Source organism: Heptranchias perlo, unplaced genomic scaffold (genome assembly GCF_035084215.1).
Source record: "Heptranchias perlo isolate sHepPer1 unplaced genomic scaffold, sHepPer1.hap1 HAP1_SCAFFOLD_481, whole genome shotgun sequence".
Classification (NCBI taxonomy): Eukaryota; Metazoa; Chordata; class Chondrichthyes; order Hexanchiformes; family Hexanchidae; genus Heptranchias; species Heptranchias perlo.
Window position 1 is genome coordinate 56,817 of NW_027139496.1, and position 20,198 is coordinate 77,014.

A 20,198-nucleotide genomic window follows, 5' to 3' on the forward strand; every position below is an offset into this window, starting at 1 on the left:
TCTATAGAGCGCTTTTAATGTAGTAAAACGTCCCAAGGCGCTTCACAGGAGTGATTATCAAACAAAATTTGACACCGAGCCACATAAGGAGATATTAGGATAGGTGACCAAAAGCTTGGGCAAAGAGGTAAGTTTAAGGAGCATCTTGAAGGAGGTAGAGAGGCAGAGAGGTTTAGGGAGGGAATTCCAGAACTTAGGGTCTAGACAGCTGAAGGCACGGCCGCCAAAGATAGAGTGATTAAAATCGGGGATGCTCAAGAGGCAAGAATTGGAGGAGCGCAGAGATCTCGGAGGGTTGTAGGCCTGGAGGAGGTTACAGAGATAGGGAGGGGAGAGACCATGGAGGGATTTGAAAACAAGGATAAGAATTTTAAAACTGAGCGTTCCCGGACCAGGAACCAATATAGGTCAGCGAGTACAGGAGTGATGGGTGAACGGGACTTGGTGCGAGTTAGGATACAGGCAGCAGAGTTTAGGATGAGCTCTAGTTTATGGAGGGTGGAAGATGGGAGGCCAGCCAGGAGAGCATTGGAATAGTCAAGCCTAGAGGAAACAAAGGCATGGATGAGAGTTTAAGCAGCAGATGAGCTGAGACGGGCGATGTTACGTAAGTGGAAGTAGGTGGTCTTGGTGATGGAGTGGATATGTGGTTGGAAGCTCATCTCAGGGTCAAATAGGACGGCAAGGTTGCGAACGGTCTGGATCAGCCTCAGACAGTGGCCAGGAAGAGGGGCGGAATCGGTGGCTAGGGAACGGAGTTTCTGGCACGTCCCTCTAAACTCAGTATAAAAGCAGCTTTGGCACAGAGACTAGACCGGGCACCAGAATTTGGGCTTACGTACAGCAGTGACTGGTGAGACACTGAGTTCTTGGATGCTCTCTCATGTTGCGTCCCATTTGAGGGACTCGGCTCATAGATGGATTTGATTTCCTCTGAGCTCTCATTGATCTGATGGTCAAGTATGGCAATCCCAACACCATCCAGAGTGCAAAAATCATGAGACAAATCACTAAAAACAGACATTACAGTTTTAAAAAGTCATGAGATTTTTGGGCTGCCATGTGATGTTAACTACAGCTTTTTCCCTTTTAAGATCATAGATAAAGTAGGGAAAAGAATGAAGACTCCAGAGATGACAAGTGAGAGAACTAAATACAACAGAGGGTGGGAGATGAACCAGAAATGACCAAGGACAAAACAGGAGAGATGAGCCAGAGATGGCAGCAGCTCACTAACTCCTGTGGCTGGATCTACCAACGAGCATTGACACCTGATGTTTCCCAGGGCTCTGAGTCTGATAAATCCGAACAGATGAGCCCAGTGGCATGGATAGGAAAGAGCACGACTGCTCGGACTTCCGGACCTATTTACTTCTTCTGGCAGAGTCAGACTGGAGAATGGGGGAGCAGCAGACCTGCGCTCAATGGCAATAGGTGGGCTAGTACAAGATTTATATCTGGAGGGTCTAGCCAGTCTTAAGCATGGTGAAGGTGCGTCAATACGCCTGAGAGAGGGAGAGACTGTGCCAGGAGCAGAATCGTGATGCAAATATTTCTTTCCTAGTACTCTTGGATTTCAATCTCCATAAAGTGGTAAAAGGACAAAATTGATAACCTCATAGATTAATTGAGATTATTTTTCCAGGCTCCCTTCCTAAAGCAGAACATCAGGGTATATCACCTCAATGGATCTTCAAGGAGTAGAACAAAAGCAAAATACTGTGGATGCTGGAAATCTGAAATAAAAACAGAAAATGCTGGAGAAGCTCAGCAAGTGAGGCAGCATCTGTGGAGAAAGAAACAGTTAACGTTTCAGGTCGAAGACCTTTCGTCAGAACTGGAAGATGTTAAAAGAGTGAAAGTTTTTGAGCAAGTACAGAGCCAGGGAAAGGGGGGAGGGGAGGAAAGAACAAAAGGGAAGGTCTCTGATAGGGTGGAGGGCACGAGTGTTTAAATGACAAAAGGGATGATGGTGCAAGGCAAGGGAGGTGGTAATGGGACAGGTTAAGAAACAAAAGATTGATCAGGAGTGGCTGTAAATGGCAATAGCAGAACCATTACCAGCACTAGCTGACCAAAAAAATGGGGGCAGTGGTTATGATCTGAAGTTATTGAAATCAATGTTGAGTCCAGAAGGTTGTGAAGTGCCTAATCGAAAGATGAGGTTCTGTTCCTCGAGCTTACTTTGAGCTTCACTGGAACAGTGTAAGAGGCAGAGGACAGAGAGGTCAGAGTAGGAATGGGACGGGGGATTAAAACGGCAAACGACCGGCAGGTCAGGGTCGCTCTTGTGGACAGAGCAGAGGTGTTCAGACAAGTGATCACAGAGTTTGCGTTTGGTCTCCCTAATGTAGAGGAGACTGTATTCTACACGGTATACCAAATTGAAAGGACAAGTAAATCGCTGCTTCACTTGGAAGGAGTGTTTGGGGCCCTGGACGGTGGGAAGGGAGGAGGTGAAGGGGCAGGTGTTGCATCTCCTGCGCTCGCACGGGAAGGGGCCGTGGAAAGGGTGTTGGGGGTGAGGGAAGAGTGGACCAGGGTGTCGCGGAGGGAGCGGTCCCTTCGGAATGCAGAAAGGGGAGGGGAGGGGAAGATGTGTTTGGTGGTGGGATCGCGCTGGAGGTGGCGGAAATGGCGGAGGATGATACAATGAATATGGAGGCTGGTGGGGTGGAAGGTGAGGACAAGGGGGACCCTATCATGGTTCTGGGAGAGAAGGGAAGGGGTGAGGGCAGAAGTGTGGGAAATAGGACGGACACGGTCGAGGGCCCTGTCAACTACAGAGGAGGGGAATCCTCGGTTGAGGAAAAAGGAAGACATATCGGAAGCACTGGTGCCGAAGGTGGTATCGGACATATCGGAAGCAATGGTGCCGAAGGTGGTATCGGACATATCGGAAGCACTGGTGCCGAAGGTGGTATCGGACATATCGGAAGCACTGGTGCCGAAGGTGGTATCGGACATATCGGAAGCACTGGTGCCGAAGGTGGTATCGGACATATCGGAAGCACTGGTGCCGAAGGTGGTATCGGACATATCGGAAGCACTGGTGCCGAAGGTGGTATCGGACATATCGGAAGCACTGGAGCCGAAGGTGGTATCGGACATATCGGAAGCACTGGTGCCGAAGGTGGTATTGGACATATCGGAAGCACTGGTGCCGAAGGTGGTATCGGACATATCGGAAGCACTGGATGGGGAGATTCACAGCACAAAGATTACCATAATTCTGGTTAAATTGGATATCTGAGCGTCGATGTGGAAAATTCATACTGGTGCAGTCAGGGGGAGGTCTTGCATCTGATACTACCGTGACTGTAGCCATCAGACACAATGCACAAAATCATTCTGCTGAGGGCTAAAGTTGGGATTTAGGGACAATGTTGGAGCAGAGTAAATACATACATTACAATGGAGAATAATACTGATATTGAGTGTGCAAAATACAAATGTTCCTTGTACTAACAATATTCATCTTGATCAGAACAAAATAAAGTTATCCCTGGAAATGGAATACATTTCTCCAAGAACGTTTGTTATCCGATAGGAAAACTAGCAAATGGAAGCTAAGGGGAAGAAATGCCAGAACAGAGGTGGAAGGTTCATTTGGTGAGCTAGTCAGATCAGCTCGGCCACACAATAGGTAAAAACCACGATCTTCTCAAACAATAAACAAGGCCATCTAAACCATGACAGATTTCTCCGTTGCCATTTCTGCAAGTGCTTGGGGAAAAGAGGAAATGAAAGGTAAGCACAGAAAAAACTGCTGCTTACTGAGAATGATGATCTATCAAGAACCTGTAATCTTTTTCAGATAACCCCATAATTGTGATTTCCCCGTGCAGTTTAGGAGGGAACACTGCTGTTCAGATGAAGGAGTTGTCAAATCACCAACCAGTGACTGTCTTTTATTTTTTGGATAAGGGGACAGAGAGTTAACTGCAGTCTCTTTGGGATTGAATTGGCTTCAAGATGCCATGCTTGATGACAAGAGATGGCAACCAAGTTGATCTGTCTGTGTCAGACTTGGAAATCCTCTACTTGAGCAAGTACTCCTGGTTAACCTAGCCTGACTAGCTCATTGATGCGACCTGGAGGGGTACATCCATCACTGGGGTCAGGATTCTTCTCACTCTGCTCCAGGTAAGCCTGCTAGCCAGTGCTCTAATAGGTAAGGTGGTCCTAGCTCAACAAGCAGTGGAAAGCTCACCAGTGCTCTGTGCTGGTAAGCAATATTCGTATAGATGGTTAATTCCCAACAGTTCCTTACGCAAACTTTGGGGAAAGGAGGCAGACCTAAACCTTGCTGTTGCCCACCTGCACCACGTTCTTTGAATTTAGGTAAATGGTCTTACAAAACAAGTCTGAAGTAAATGGAAACTTTGCTTTTGTGGATTTCTTAAGTTTGGTTTGGAGGCTGTTAAACATGATGAATTTCTGCATATGCCAGATATCTAGCTGACCAAAAAATAAATCTAATTCAAGTATTAGTTATAAAGCACAGTAATGTACACAATATGATTATGCTGAAGCTTAGAAAATTCTGGCTAGGGTTAGAGTCCCTTCGGGTTCAGAACTGCAAGATAGAACACCCAAAACTGCAACAATTGACAACAATCCCAGCACAGAATGGGTCTTTAACATATATGTCATCAAGAGGAGATATGGGCCAATTCCTTTTTCTACACCACATTTTGCATGCTTTAGCACTTTTTATACGAATATGCAGAATGAAATAAATGAACAGGTACTGAAATAAATTTTCTCTGCATTACCTTTCTTCTTGTTGCACTTTCCAAATCTGCTCAATCTTTTGGTTGCTGGTCTTTAATGAAGATTTGGTGTACACCTCCAGACGTTTCTTCTTAGCCAGGATAGCCTTATTAATATCAGCTGTACCGGAATTAACAGGAAATGAGAACACATAAAACTGACCTAGAATCATAACATGTCCATGTCGCCCAGTTTATACCACTAAGCTAGTCCCAATTGCCTGCACTTGGCCCATATCCCTCTATACCCATCTTACCCATGTAACTGTCCAAATGCTTTTTAAAAGACAAAATTATACCCGCCTCCACTACTGCCTCTGGCAGCTCGTTCCAGACACTCACCACCCTTTGAGTGAAAAAATTGCCCCTCTGGACCCTTTTGTATCTCTCCCCTCTCACCTTAAATCTATGCCCCCTCGTTATAGACTCCCCTACCTTTGGGAAAAGATTTTGACTATCTACCTTATTATTTTATAGACTTCTATAAGATCACCCCTAAACCTCCTACTCTCCAGGGAAAAAAGTCTCAGTCTATCCAACCTCTCCCTATAAGTAAAACCATCAAGTCCCGGTAGCATCCTAGTAAATCTTTTCTGCACTCTTTCTAGTTTAATAATATCCTTTCTATAATAGGGTGACCAGAACTGTACACAGTATTCCAAGTGTGGCCTAAGTAATGTCTTGTACAACTTCAACAAGACATCCCAACTCCTGTATTCAATGTTCTGACCAATGAAACCAAGCATGCTGAATGCCTTCTTCACCACCCTATCCACCTGTGACTCCACTTTCAAGGAGCTATGAACCTGTACTCCTAGATCTCTTTGTTCTATAACTCTCCCCAACACCCTACCATTAATGGAGTAGGTCCTGGCCCGATTCGATCTACCAAAATGCATCACCTCACATTTATCTAAATTAAACTCCATCTGCCATTCATCGGCCCACTGGCCCAATTTATCAAGATCCCGTTGCAATCCTAGATAACCTTCTTCACTGTCCACAATGCCACCAATCTTGGTGTCATCTGCAAACTTACTAACCATGCCTCCTAAATTCTTGCTATTACACTTTGACCCCTTAGTGTTTAACCCCCAACACTAGCTGAAAGTTTCTCCACTTGTGAATATGCCTCAATGACTCTCCTGTCAATATCAGCATTCTGCTCATTTCACGACTAAGCATAGAGATTACTCGATTTTTTATGACTCATTTCCCTGGTTCAGAGTTACAATAGGAGACCTTCTTTAGAATTATAGAAAGGTTACAGCATGGAAGGAGGCCATTTGACCCATCGAGTCTGTGCCGGCTCTATGCAAGTGCAAGCCAGCTAATCCCACTACCTCATCCTTTCCCCGTAGCCCTGCAATTTTTTTCCTTTCAAGTACTTATCCAGTTCCCTTTTGAAGGCCATGATTGAATCTGCCTCCACCACCCCCTCTGGCAGTGCATTCCAGATCATAACCATAGAAGAACTTGGAAACAGGCCATTCCGCTCATCCAATACTTGTCAGCATTTACCCTCCACGCAGCAAACAATCCTAATCGCATTTACCCAGCCTGTTCCCACATCCTTTTCCTTCATCCACCTATCCAATCTAATCCTGAATGTTGACAGTTTCTGCCTCAACCACTAACCCTGGAAGTGAATTCCTTACAACTCTAAACCAGTTTCTCCTCCTCCTCTCAGTTCTAAATCTCTTACATCTAATCTTGTATCTTTGGCCCATCATTCTAGACCCCTCAACTACTGGAAACAATCTGCTTCTATCTACCCCGTCCCATCCTTTCATAATTTTAAACACTTCTATCATATCTCACCATAACCTATGCTGTTCTAATGAAAAAGCCCCAATTTTTCAAGTCTTTCTTTCTATTTGTATTTCCTCATACCAGGCAGCATCCAAGTGAACCTGCACTGTACCCTCTCTAAAGCCTCAATATCCTTTCTACAGTATGGAGCCCAATACTCTGAGAACCTAATAACATTTTGTATAGGCTCATTATCTTTTGGCTTTTATATTCTATGCCTCTTTTGTGTAATTTTGAGCACCACACTTTCAAATGGACACTGATGCATTGGGGAGCATGCAACAAAGATATATCCAGCCCTTAAAGGAGAATCTAGGGATATGGGGTCTAAACTGTAGCTTGTGGGCCATATGTCCCTGCAAACCCTGATAACTCAGTTTTATTTCTGCTTATATTTCCAACTTGTTGAATTGTGTGGGCCTGGAGTTTTGGAAAGTTTATTCTTAGTGCTGTTGCCTCACTGATACATAAATCCTAAAACATCTCAATCTGTTAGCATTGGCAGCATGAGATATATGCAGTTCAATGGGAACATGCATTTCAACTTTACATGTAGCTGGTGAGGCTCCACTGCATTCACCTAAATCTGTAACTGAAGGCAAGATGATCACTCTAGGGAGAATACTTTCTGTTCCATGGTCTTATTGGAAAACAGCAGATATAAAAAGGTCACCAACATTTAGAAAAAGCTCATAGAGCAAGCCTGCCATACTGACTCTCCTTGCATCAGCCTCCTCCGGTGACATCTCTAAATAGTAGGCTTCCCAGAGTGGCTCCAGTGGTTAGAATGTGGGCTGCAAGTTCAGACCCCCGTTAAATGAGCCAACAGCTGGGTATGGTTTTTACTTGACCCGGATGTTTAAAATAATAGATGATGTGAAAGTTAAGCGAGAATAGAGATTAGAAGATTTTTTTCCAACATAGCGGATAGTTGGAAGAGACTCCCAGCAAAAGCTGATGTGTCAATGAGCTCTTTCATAAATGAACTGGATAACTGGTTAAGAATAGACTGAAGGTAATATGGACAGATGATTAAATACATCACAGGGCATGATAGTTCCTGTGCTGCTGCGGCAGAAAGGGATGTGGGGGACAGCTGTCCAGGGCTGAATGGTGGCAATGGATAATTAACTTGAAATTTTACTTTATAGACTAGACTGTTCCTCATCTGAGGAAGGACTGGCCTCTTCTCATTCCATGCTTAAATTCTCACTGTTCCTTATACATCCAATTCAATACTGTGGCTCTTAGATAGAATATAGCAACTATGGATAAGATCATGAGATTTAGATTGGATTAGGCACACTATATACAGATTTATGCACTTTTCTTGATGCTCTCAGGGTGAGGTGTTGGGTGTGTTCACCAGGACACTCCCTGTAAGCTGTGCTGAGTATTTTTCCCCTTCAAGATGCTTCTGTAACTATACCAATGGTGGTTGGGGGTAGGGAAGAAAGAAGGTTATTATATGTCGCAGATTTGGCATTTGATACATGCTAAACCCTGGCTCTGCTCTAGAACAGCTGCTTTAATACACAAGTGTTTACAGGCATTCTGCGAATGCTGGGAGTTCTTGATTCGCACCATCTGAAATCTAATCTCTTGTTATTTTTGACAAGTATGTGGTGTCTGCTTCTGTACTGCAAAAACAAAAAAAAGTATTAACGATATTAAACCAAGCATAATTCCTTTTAATTTTTAAGAGGTAAATACTGCGACTCCCTCTTTAATATTAGATGCTCAAGCAATGACTCAAAGAATTTCTAATTCTTCTGAATCGGACGATTTTAGATTTAAACATGACCACACTTCTGTTGACATTTACAGCCGAAACACATTTATTAATGATCACGTTATCTAATAGGCGTTTCTGCTACAATATTCTAACAATAGTGTGCTGAGAGTTCGGTACGTGTGGGAGTTGAAGGGTTAATCTCTTTAAGGGTTAATCTCTTTAAATCTAGTGCATATTGCTTCAACTGTTTAAGGTCAATTTAAAAGTTTAAATTTCTAAGTTTCTGTCTGGCTTCAGCAGAGAGCTGCTGTAGCAAGTTAATTGGTTAGCTAGATTCAATTGGTCCCTGAAGGTGGGGCAGGCCTGACTCATCTGAGTCGCAACTGTAGAAATACAGGGGCCTGTCAGTGCGGACAGCACGGTGTGAGGACAACACAGTGTGCTGAGAGTTCGGTACGTGTGGGAGTTTGGTAAAGTGGGGGAAGGAGGTGCTGCTTTGCCTTGCTTTTCCTGCAGAGCGGTAGTGGACCTGAGAGCGGTGAGCGGCGGGAGAGAGCGAGACCAGAGCGGGGATAAAAACAGCGCAGAGAGAGCGAGAGTCCAGTCGGTGAGCGGCGGTAAAGAGCGAGACCAGAGCGGAGATATAAACAGCGCGGAGAGAGCGAGAGTCCAGTCGGTGAGCGGCGGGAGAGAGCGAGACCAGAGCGGAGATATAAACAGCGCGGAGAGAGCGAGAGTCCAGTCGGTGAGTGGCGGGAGAGAGCGAGACCAGAGCGGAGATATAAACAGCGCGGAGAGAGCGAGAGTCCAGTCGGTGAGCGGCGGGAGAGAGCGAGACCAGAGCGGGGATATAAACAGCGCGGAGAGAGCGAGAGTTCAGTCGGTGAGCGGCGGGAGAGAGCGAGACCAGAGCTTACTCTGAGAGCGAGACTCTGAGACCAGCGGCAGAGTTCAGGGTGACGTCACCAGTCAGAAAGTGACGCGGCACAGGGGAGGCAGCTGATTGGTGAGTAGGTTCAGGTGAGTATTTCTACCATTTTACTGTAAGTAAAGTAATAAGAAAGGGAAGATCTGCAGGTTTTATAGCAGATAGTGTTTTTTTTTAGTGAACCTAGGTCCCTAGTATAGTTAACATTTTCTAATTTCAACGTTATTTAAAAGGGGTAACTAAGCTAAGGCAAGTCATGGCAGCAGACCTCGCACCCGTGATATGCTCCTCCTGCAAGATGTGGGAAGTCATGGACACTACCAGTGTCCCTGCCGACCATGTGTGCGGGAAGTGTGTCCACCTGCAGCTACTGACCGATCGTATCTCGGAGCTGGAGCTGCGGGTGGACTCACTGTGGAGCATTCGCGATGCAGAGAAACTCGTGGATAGCACGTTTAGCGAGTTGGTCACACCGCAGGTAAAGGGTATACAGGCAGGAAGTGAATGGGTGACCACCAGGAAGAGTAAGAGATGCAGGCAGGTAGTGCAGGGGTCCCCTGTGGCCATCTCCCTCTCAAACAGATATGCCACTTTGGATGCTGTTGGGGGGGATGACTTATCAGGGGAAGGCAGCAGCAGCCAACTTCCTGGCACCACGGGTAGCTCTGCTGCACAGGCTGGGAGGAAAAAGAGTGGCAGAGCTATAGTGATAGGGGACTCAATTGTAAGGGGAATAGACAGGCGTTTCTGCGGCCGCAACCGAGACTCCAGGATGGTGTGTTGCCTCCCTGGTGCAAGGATCAAGGATGTCTCGGAGCGGCTACAGAACATTTTGGAGGGGGAGGGCGAACAGCCAGCTGTCGTGGTGCACATAGGCACCAACGATATAGGTAAAAAAGGGGATGAGGTCCTAAAAGCAGAATATAGGGAGTTAGGAGGTAAATTAAAAAATAGGACCTCAAAGGTAGTAATCTCAGGATTGCTGCCAGTGCCACGTGCTAGTCAGAGTAGAAATAGGAGGATATTTCAAATGAATACGTGGCTAGAGGAATGGTGCAAGGGGGAGGGATTCAAATTCCTGGGACACTGGAAACGGTTCTGGGGGAGGTGGGACCAGTACAAACCGGATGGTCTGCACCTGGGCAGGGCCGGGACTGCTGTCCTAGGAGGAGTGTTTGCTAGTGCTGTTGGGGAGGGTTTAAACTAAAGTGGCAGGGGGTTGGGAACCTGAGCAGGGAGAGAGAGGAAAGCGTAACAGGAAGGGACAGAAGGTATGGAGTAATAGGTAAAGTGTTAAAAAAGGAAAAAGCAGGAACTAAGCGTCACAAAACAGATTTGAAAGTTCTTTATCTGAATGCACGTAGCATTCGTAATAAAATGGACGAGTTAACGGCACAAATAACTACGTATGGGTATGATCTTGTGGCCATTACAGAAACATGGCTGCAGGGTGACAACGACTGGGAATTAAATATGCCAGGGTATTTAACAATCAGGAAGGACAGGCAGGAAGGAAGGGGAGGTGGGGTGGCTATGTTAATAAAGGAAGGAATCACTGTAATACAGAGAAATGATATTGGGACAAAGCATCAAGATAATGAAACAGTTTGGGTGGAGATAAGGAATAATAAGGGAAAAAAAACATTAGTGGGCGTAGTATATAGGCCTCCTAATAGTTGCAACTCTGCTGGAAGAAGTATTAATCAGGAGATAGTCGGGGCATGTAATAAGGGAACAGCCATAATTATGGGGGATTTTAATTATCATATTAACTGGACAAATCAAATTGGGCAGAGCAGCCTTGAGGACGAGTTCATTGAGTGCATCAGGGATGGATTTCTTGAGCAGTATGTAACTGATCCTACAAGGGGGCAGGCAACCTTGGACCTGGTCCTGTGTAATGAGTCAGGATTAATTAATAATGTCCTAGTTAAGGATCCCCTTGGAACGAGCGACCACAACATGGTTGAATTCCATATCCAATTAGAGGGTGAGAAGGTTGATTCTCAAACAAGCGTACTGAGCTTGAATAAAGGAGACTATGATGGTATGAGAGCGGAATTGATTAAAGTGGACTGGGAAAATAGATTAAAGGGTAAGACGGTACATGAGCAGTTGTGTTCATTTAGGGAGTTATTTTACAACTTTCAAAATAAATATATTCCACTGAGGAAAAAAGGGTGTAAAAGAAATGACAGCCATCCGTGGCTAAGTAAAGAAATCAAGGATAGTATCCGACTAAAAACAAGGACATATAAGGTAGCCAAACTTAGTGGGAGGATAGAAGATTGGGAATTCTTCAAAAGACAGCAAAAAGTAACTAAAGGATTGATTAAGAAAGGGAAGTTAGATTATGAAAAGAAATTAGCAAAAAATATAAAAACAGATAGCAAGAGTTTCTATAGTTATATAAAAAGAAAAAGGGTGGCTAAGGCAAACATAGGTCCCTTAGAGGATGAGACCGGGAAATTAATGGTGGGAAACATGGAGATGGCAAAAATGCTGAACAAATATTTTGTTTCAGTCTTTACAGTAGAGGACACTAAGAATATCCCAACACTGGACAAACAGGGGACTCTCGGGGGGGAGGAGCTAAATACGATTAAAATCACTCAGGAGATGGTACTCAGTAAAATAATGGGACTCAAGGCGGATAAATCCCCTGGACCTGATGGCTTCCATCCTAGGGTCTTGAGGGAAGTGGCAGTAGGGATTGTGGATGCTTTGGTGATAGTTTTCCAAAATTCCCTGGACTCAGGAGAGGTCCCGGCAGATTGGAAAACTGCTAATGTAACACCGTTATTTAAAAAGGGTAGTAGGCAGAAGGCTGGAAATTATAGGCCAGTTAGCTTAACATCTGTGGTGGGTAAAATTTTGGAGTCTATTATTAAGGAGACAGTAACGGAACATTTAGATAAGCATAATTTAATAGGACAAAGTCAGCATGGCTTTATGAAGGGGAAGTCATGTCTGACAAATTTGCTTGAGTTCTTCGAGGATATAACGTATAGGGTGGATAAAGGGGAACCAGTGGACATAGTGTATTTAGACTTCCAGAAGGCATTCGACAAGGTGCCACATAAAAGATTATTACTTAAGATAAAAAATCACGGGATTGGGGGTAATATTCTGGCATGGGTGGAGGATTGGTTATCGAACAGGAAGCAGAGAGTTGGGATAAATGGTTCATTTTCGGACTGGCAACCAGTAACCAGTGGTGTTCCACAGGGGTCGGTGCTGGGTCCCCAACTCTTTACAATCTATATTAACGATTTGGAGGAGGGGACCGAGTGCAACATATCAAAATTTGCAGATGATACAAAGATGGGAGGGAAAGTAGAGAGTGAGGAGGACATAAAAAACCTGCAAGGGGATATAGACAGGCTGGGTGAGTGGGCGGAGATTTGGCAGATGCAATATAATATTGGAAAATGTGAGGTTATGCACTTTGGCAGGAAAAATCAGAGAGCAAGTTATTTTCTTAATGGCGAGAGACTGGAAAGTACTGCAGTACAAAGGGATCTGGGGGTCCTCGTGCAAGAAAATCAAAAAGTTGGTATGCAGGTGCAGCAGGTGATCAAGAAAGCCAACGGAATGTTGGCTTTTATTGCTAGGGGGATAGAATATAAAAACAAGGAGGTATTGCTGCAGTTATATAAGGTATTGGTGAGACCGCACCTGGAATACTGCATACAGTTTTGGTCTCCATACTTAAGAAAAGACATACTTGCTCTCGAGGCAGTACAAAGAAGGTTCACTCGGTTAATCCCGGGGATGAGGGGGCGGACATATGAGGAGAGGTTGAGTAGATTGGGACTCTACTCATTGGAGTTCAGAAGAATGAGAGGCGATCTTATTGAAACATATAAGATTGTGAAGGGTCTTGATCGGGTGGATGCAGTAAGGATGTTCCCAAAGATGGGTGAAACTAGAACTAGGGGGCATAATCTTAGAATAAGGGGCTGCTCTTTCAAAACTGAGATGAGGAGAAACTTCTTCACTCAGAGGGTGGTCGGTCTGTGGAATTTGCTGCCCCAGGAAGCTGTGGAAGCTACATCATTAGATAAATTTAAAACAGAAATAGACAGTTTCCTAGAAGTAAAGGGAATTAGGGGTTATGGGGAGCGGGCAGGAAATTGGACATGAAGCTGAGTTCGGATCGGTCAATGCCCTGTGGGTGGCGGAGAGGGCCCAGGGGCTATGTGGCCGGGTCCTGCTCCGACTTCTTGTGTTCTTTAGATTTGTGGTTGGGATCAGATCAGCCATGATCTTATTGAATGGCGGAGCAGGCTCGAGGGGCCGATTGGCCTACTCCTGCTCCAATTTCTTATGTTCTTATACAATAAAAGCACTCACCTCCAAATCGTTCAAGCATGGAGGCCACATCACCTCTACAAACACAGATAAAAACAATTAATCCAGGTCTATTCACCTGCACTGGCCATCTAATAGTGGCAGAGCATATTCAGATCTAACACCATCAGTTAACAGCAGCCTGTATAGGTTGTATGGTCAGACTCGTTTATAGGATTAAAGTTAAACTAAATAAGTGATGCTTTTCAGGGGGAGAATTCTGAATGTATCAGGGCTCGTACAGCAGAAATATAAATGGGTTTACATGTTACGTTAAATTTTGCAATCAGGGAGGAGGGGCGCACAGGGGAAGGGGAGCTTCTGAATGACAGTTCTGATGCTGTTCCCCTTACTCTACCAGGACTGTCCAAAATCAGATACAAAGTCTAAAAATGCAGCTTGAGGGATTTGTACCTTCTGGTCACCTAGTGCAGTGCACTGCTCCAAGTACAATTCATTTCATCAGGAAGCAGAAATGCACAGCAGAAACAGGACACAGTATTTATCACATGAATGAGGCTTGCCTCTTAACTCACAAGCTATGATCGAGCTCTGTAGGGCTGTCTCATCAGTGTGATATTTTCTGTTTACAACTGGGTATCTAAATTTCAGTTTTCTTTTGCAAAAGGTTTCAATACAGACATTTTTCTTTTCTTTTACTTTCTTTGGGAATCTTTTACCAGTTTTAGTGCAAACCTGAGCAGAGTGGGCTTAAATTCTGGCAAGAGGAGTTGGACCAAGTCCAAGAGTAGCAGTGTCCTAGCAAAAGCAACCTTTTAATGCCCCATTTCTGATCCTGATATTTCTAATCAGGAAATACACAGCAGTGCTGTCAACATTGAGACAGGTTCATTTTGCACGGAGACCCTTTATCAGAATGTTCAGACAAGGGTCTACACCCTAAATGCTAATCTGCCATTTCTCTAACAGATGGCAGCGGGATACTGCTTGAGACTTTAGAGTAAACTCAGGGACTATGAGAAGAGATCTAGGGAGGACTGAAGTAGAAAATTAATATATTTTTCATAACCATTTTAAGGAGGAGTAAAACTCAGACCACAGAGGCTGAACAAGGAAGTCAAAAATAACTTACTCAATCAAATTACTTTAATAAGATACACGCTGAAGATAATTAAAATGATAATTAGAAGAACTGGGAGCAGAAGAAAGGCGGATCACAGAAAGCAGCAAGAAATAATTTAGTTATTCCAGGACTATAGAATTAAATACCAAAGAGAGATTTTTAAAACTGCAACTCAAATAAAAACAGAAGTAGTACAGAGCAGTCAGTCAGCATCTGAAAAGAGGACTGACAAGTTTTGGGTGGAGATGTGGGTCAGAACATTCTGATAAAGAGACCCCACACAAAACAATCAGCCTATCTTTTTGGATGCTTACAAAACAGCTGTCCAATTGCAGCCGTTTCTGCTTTTAGGCCATTTAAGGGTTGAGCTGGCTGAAATGTCAGATTATCAGGAAACAGCAGGTTACTTAACTCAATTCTTCACATAAAGCTTGACTTATAAAGACCGGATAAATGATACATTCAGTCATTTTGGCCCAGAAAATCTATATTAAATAGGGTCAGCAAAACAAACTTAAGGAACTAAATGGTCTACATTCTAGAATCCACAAGGATGCTATCACAGTGGAGAAAAGTAGAACTGAGTTACAATATTGTACTTGGGGGGTAGAGTCAGGTGTACCTGGTCTTTGTACAAAGCTTATTGTACTCATATGGGTACATTATTAATTACAGTTTTGTCTCCTGAATCAGTGGCAAAATCTTTAAACAGATTGCTACTGCTAATTTTGACACTGCAAATAAAAAAAATACGATTTCTGGCAGCATCTTTGATATATACGTATAAAAATTGTACTGAGCCCTGGGTTTGGTACTGCACTGGAGCCTCTTTGGTGTATATGTGGCACTATGAAAAGCTATAATAAGTCCAGTGAACAAACTTAGGACAAAACAGTTTGGTGCTACTAAACCGCAAAAGAAATAAATAATCAAATCACCTAACATGGAACGATTATAAGTGGTGCTGCACGTGGATATAAAGTACCACAGTGTGAGTGGGAGACTGCATTATCAATCCTTTGCTCGCTCCTCATGGGAGCAATGCTGTGCAGACATGGCTGGATGGGCGTCCTTACCAGGTCACTGATGCACGCCTTCTGACTACCAGGCACAGAGCAGCAACAGTAGTGACAAGGTGCAAGCTAATCAATGCCTTCTCAGAGGTACAGATAGAACCTGTGAAGGGATAACAATGGGGGAGAAACACCTGCAGGTGCATGAACTTTACTGGATGGCAAATACACTCGCCGAGAAACAAACACCATCAGTTCCTGCAAAACATCCAATAGTGCAGCTCAAATTCTTTGTCTGATGTGAATTTATATGAAGCTGAGATTTTCAGATTACTATAATTTCAAACTGAAATTCAAACATCATCAGTGAAAAGTGTTTATCTTAGTCTGTAAGTTGGGGTTTCATCTGATATACTCCTCAGAACTCAAAGCCCATCACAATTCACAAAAGCATGAGAATAAGGGACAGGATCCCTTGTTGGCTCAGCGAGGTTATTGGGCGAGTAGCTAAGCCATACAAATCTTATAATCAATCCTCCCTCTGTGTTTAGATAGCTGATCTCAGCTGGAGTATCAGTAGGGGCACCACAATTAGCCTCAGCACCCCTAGTTTGCGTCAGTATTTACACTTTGAGTCAGTATTTACAGTTGAAAAAGAGGATAGCATGCCGGAAATCCCAAGAAAACTTACACTGAATCGGGGACAGGGACTCGATAAAATTAACATAAGTAAAGCAACAATAATGAAGAAAATAATAGCACTAAAGAGTGACAAATCCCCAGGACCAGATGGTTTCCATCCCAGGATTTTAAAGGAAGTAGGTGAGCACATTGCGGATACCCTAACTATAATCTTTCAAAGTTCTTTAGATTCAGGAACTGTCCATCTATATTGGAAATTGCACATATCACTCCGCTTTTTAAGAAAGGAGAGAGAGGGAAACCGGGGAATTATAGACTAGTTAGTCTAACATCTGTTGTGGGGAAAATGCTGGAGTCCATAATTAAGGATAGGGTGACTGAACACCTCGAGAATTTTCAGTTAATCAGAGAGAGCCAGCATGGATTTGCAAAAGGTAGGTCGTGCCTGACAAACCTGATTGAATTTTTTGAAGAGGTGACTAAAGTAGTGGACAGGGGGATGTCAATGGATGTTATTTATATGGACTTCCAGAAGGCATTTGATAAGGTCCCACATAAGAGACTGTTAGCTAAGATAGAAGCCCATGGAATCGAGGGAAAAGTATGGACTTGGTTAGGAAGTTGGCTGAGCGAAAGGCGACAGAAAGTAGGGATAATGGGTAGGTACTTACATTGGCAGGATGTGACTAGTGGAGTCCCGCAGGGATCTGTCTTGGGGCCTCAATTATTCACAATATTTATTAACGACTTAGATGAAGGCATAGAAAGTCTCATATCTAAGTTTGCCGATGACACAAAGATTGGTGGCATTGTAAGCAGTGTAGATGAAAACATAAAATTACAACGCGATATTGATAGATTAGGTGAATGGGCAAAACTGTGGCAAATGGAATTCAATGTAGACAAATGTGAGGTCATCCACTTTGGATCAAAAAAGGATAGAACAGGGTACTTTCTAAATGGTAAAAAGTTAAAAACAGTGGATGTCCAAAGGGACTTAGGGGTTCAGGTACATAGATCATTGAAGTGTCATGAACAGGTGCAGAAAATAATCAAGAAGGCAAATGGAATGTTGGCCTTTATATCTAGAGGACTAGAGTACAAGGGGGCAGAAGTTATGCTGCAGCTATACAAAACCCTGGTTAGACCGCACCTGGAGTACTGAGAGCAGTTCTGGGCACCGCACCTTCGGAAGGACATATTGGCCTTGGAGGGAGTGCAGCGTAGGTTTACTAGAATGATACCCAGACTTTAAGGGTTAAGTTACGAGGCGAGATTACAGAAATTGGGGTTGTATTCCCTAGAGTTTCGAAGGTTATGGGGTGATCTGATCGAAGTTTAAAAGATATTAAGGGGAACAGATAGGGTGGACAGAGAGAAACTATTTCTACTGGTTGGGGATTTTAGGAGTAGGGGGCATAGTCTAAAACTTAGAGCCAGACCTTTCAGGAGCGAGATTAGAAAACATTTCTACACACAAAGGGTTGTAGAAGTTTGGAACTCTCTTCCGCAAACGGCAATTGGTACTAGCTCAATTGCTAAATTTAAATGTGAGATAGATAGCTTTTTGGCAACCAAAGGTATTAAGGGATATGGGCCAAAGGCAGGTATATGGAGTTAGATCACAGATCAGCCATGATCTTATCAAATGGCGGAGCAGGCACGAGGGGCTGAATGGCCTACTCCTGTTCCTATGTTCCTCAGGGAGTGGTGGGGGAAGAAAGGAGAGAAGAAAGAGAAAATAAAATCAGGCAAGGCTGCTGCTCCTGATATCTATCCCATGGCCACTGCTGGAACTGCACATGTGAACGTTGAGGGAAATCTAAGAGCTGCCTCAACCCTGATGGCCCTGTTGATACTCACCATCAACACTCATGTGAATAAAGGCCACTTGAGTGAGGTATCAGATGGGGCTTCGTGCCACGGAACCAAAGTACAGTAAGGAGTCAATATCTTCAGGAGGGGAGGAATTTGAAAACTAGAATCAGGGATAAAGCTACCCTCTAGTTAAATATGGCAGGCCTACCAGAATTCTGTTACTTCACAATCCCCCACAATGAGCTGCAATCTTGCAATTCAACAATATCCACTGACGTTTAGCAGCAGTCAGCTGAGGAAAGAGTCGCTGCTTATGGTACAAATAATATCCCCATTACATAGTTTGGGGGTAGAAGCAATAATTTTTTTATCTTAAGAAAAAGTAATGAGAGGCCTGAACGCGATGGAACACCTCTAAATAGCATACTCGAAATGGAATGCCCTCGCCAGGCATGCTGTGCCAGAAGACATGATACATATTTAAAGTCATCATTTTTGAACAAGGTGCTATAAGTGGTGTTAACTTACCATCTATTTATAAATAGTTAAATGTGGAAAATGCTTATGTGAATGAAGCTAGCATTACTGTGCACCATGTGCTGGCTGTTGAACATCATTAATCCTGTACGGCTGCATATCTCCGAACAGCTTTCCAAATATGCATGTTTCAACCATTTGGAGAAGGCAGTGTATAAACAATGCAATATTACACAAGATTAGACTACATATACTCATGCAATAAAGTCCTCCCTTGTCAGGTATTATTTTGGCACAAGCTGAGAGTCACATTTAAAAGGATTATAAATCAGAAAAAAAAATTGAGAAACAAAATTATACCTCTCAATGAACTGTATGTATAGTTAACAACTGACGACCATACTAGAACCGAACTGAGCACAGTACTCGCACACAACCCATAGTCTAATAGAACACATCAGGAAAAGAAGTTGACTGCAGCGTCCCCAAGTGCCAGGATCTCTTGCACAATTGTGAAAGCTCATTTTACCTCAATCCCAGTTTATTATAACACTCAGAATTACTGTGATTATGAAGCTGTTTATTGTCAGGTTCCCACAGAACTCTATATGCCACAACTATAAGCCATAGAACCATAGAGGTTACAGGACAGAAGGCGGCCTTCGACCCATCGTGTCTGTACCGGCTCTTTGCTAGAACAATCCAAAACTAATCCCATTTGATCCAGGCTCTTCCCTGCATCTTCTTTGGCTTCAAATATCAGTACAGTTTTCAGTTAAAAGATGCACTTTTGAGGTACTCATAGGGAGTAGTTGAGGTCTCTGCCTCAACTACTCCCTATGGCAAAGCATTCCATATTCCAATAATCCTCTGAGTAAAGATATTTCTTCTAACCTCTCTCTCATGGTGGCAATTGTGAATTGATGAACCCCCCTCGTCACTGGCTCCCCAAACAGAGGAAATAGTCTTTCCCAACTCACCTTGTCAAAACCCTTCATAATTTTAAAAACCATTATTAAGTCCTCTTAGCCTTTCCTGCTCCAGTGGGAATAGTCCCAGTATCTCCTTGTAACTAGTTTCCTATCCATTTTATTATCCTGGTGATCCTCACCGTATGACCTCTATGGCTTTAATGTCCTTTCTATAATGGGGTGCTCAAAACTGTACAAAGTACTCTAAATGGCCTAACCAATGTTTAGTATAAATTCATCATTACTTCTCAACTCTTGTACTGTATGCCCCTATTTAGAAAATCTAAACTGCTGTTGGTCTTTTTTATGGCTTTATCTACCTGCACTCACACTTCCAGGAAATTATGTACAGGTTTCAAAGGGGGGGGGGGGGGGGGGGGGGGGGGTTAAAAATACCTCAGTAGCATTACTGGCAAGAACCCTATCGCCATACGTGTATTACTTCTTATTGTACTTCCTAATAAAGATGGAGCTGAGAGAGGAAAAATATAGCAACTACATTAGGCCACTGAAATGACATACAAAGCCAAATGTGTATGCATTTTCTCTCCATGGCTATATGGACACCTTTTGAGAATTTCTGTTAACTT

General features: G+C 43.6%; 1 protein-coding gene across 1 annotated transcript in view; it reads right to left on the bottom strand.

Annotated features, from left to right (window-relative positions):
* LOC137313775 (synaptonemal complex protein 3-like) overlaps window positions 1–20,198 on the bottom strand; it is a 33,882-nt gene that overhangs the window by 8,151 nt on the left and 5,533 nt on the right. Inside the window, exons 3-4 of the mRNA XM_067979567.1 lie at window positions 13,607–13,641; window positions 4,779–4,896 (exon numbers count right to left, since the gene is read on the bottom strand). Coding sequence (XP_067835668.1) covers window positions 4,779–4,896; window positions 13,607–13,641 — 153 coding nt within the window. The remainder of the gene's footprint in view (window positions 1–4,778; window positions 4,897–13,606; window positions 13,642–20,198) is intronic.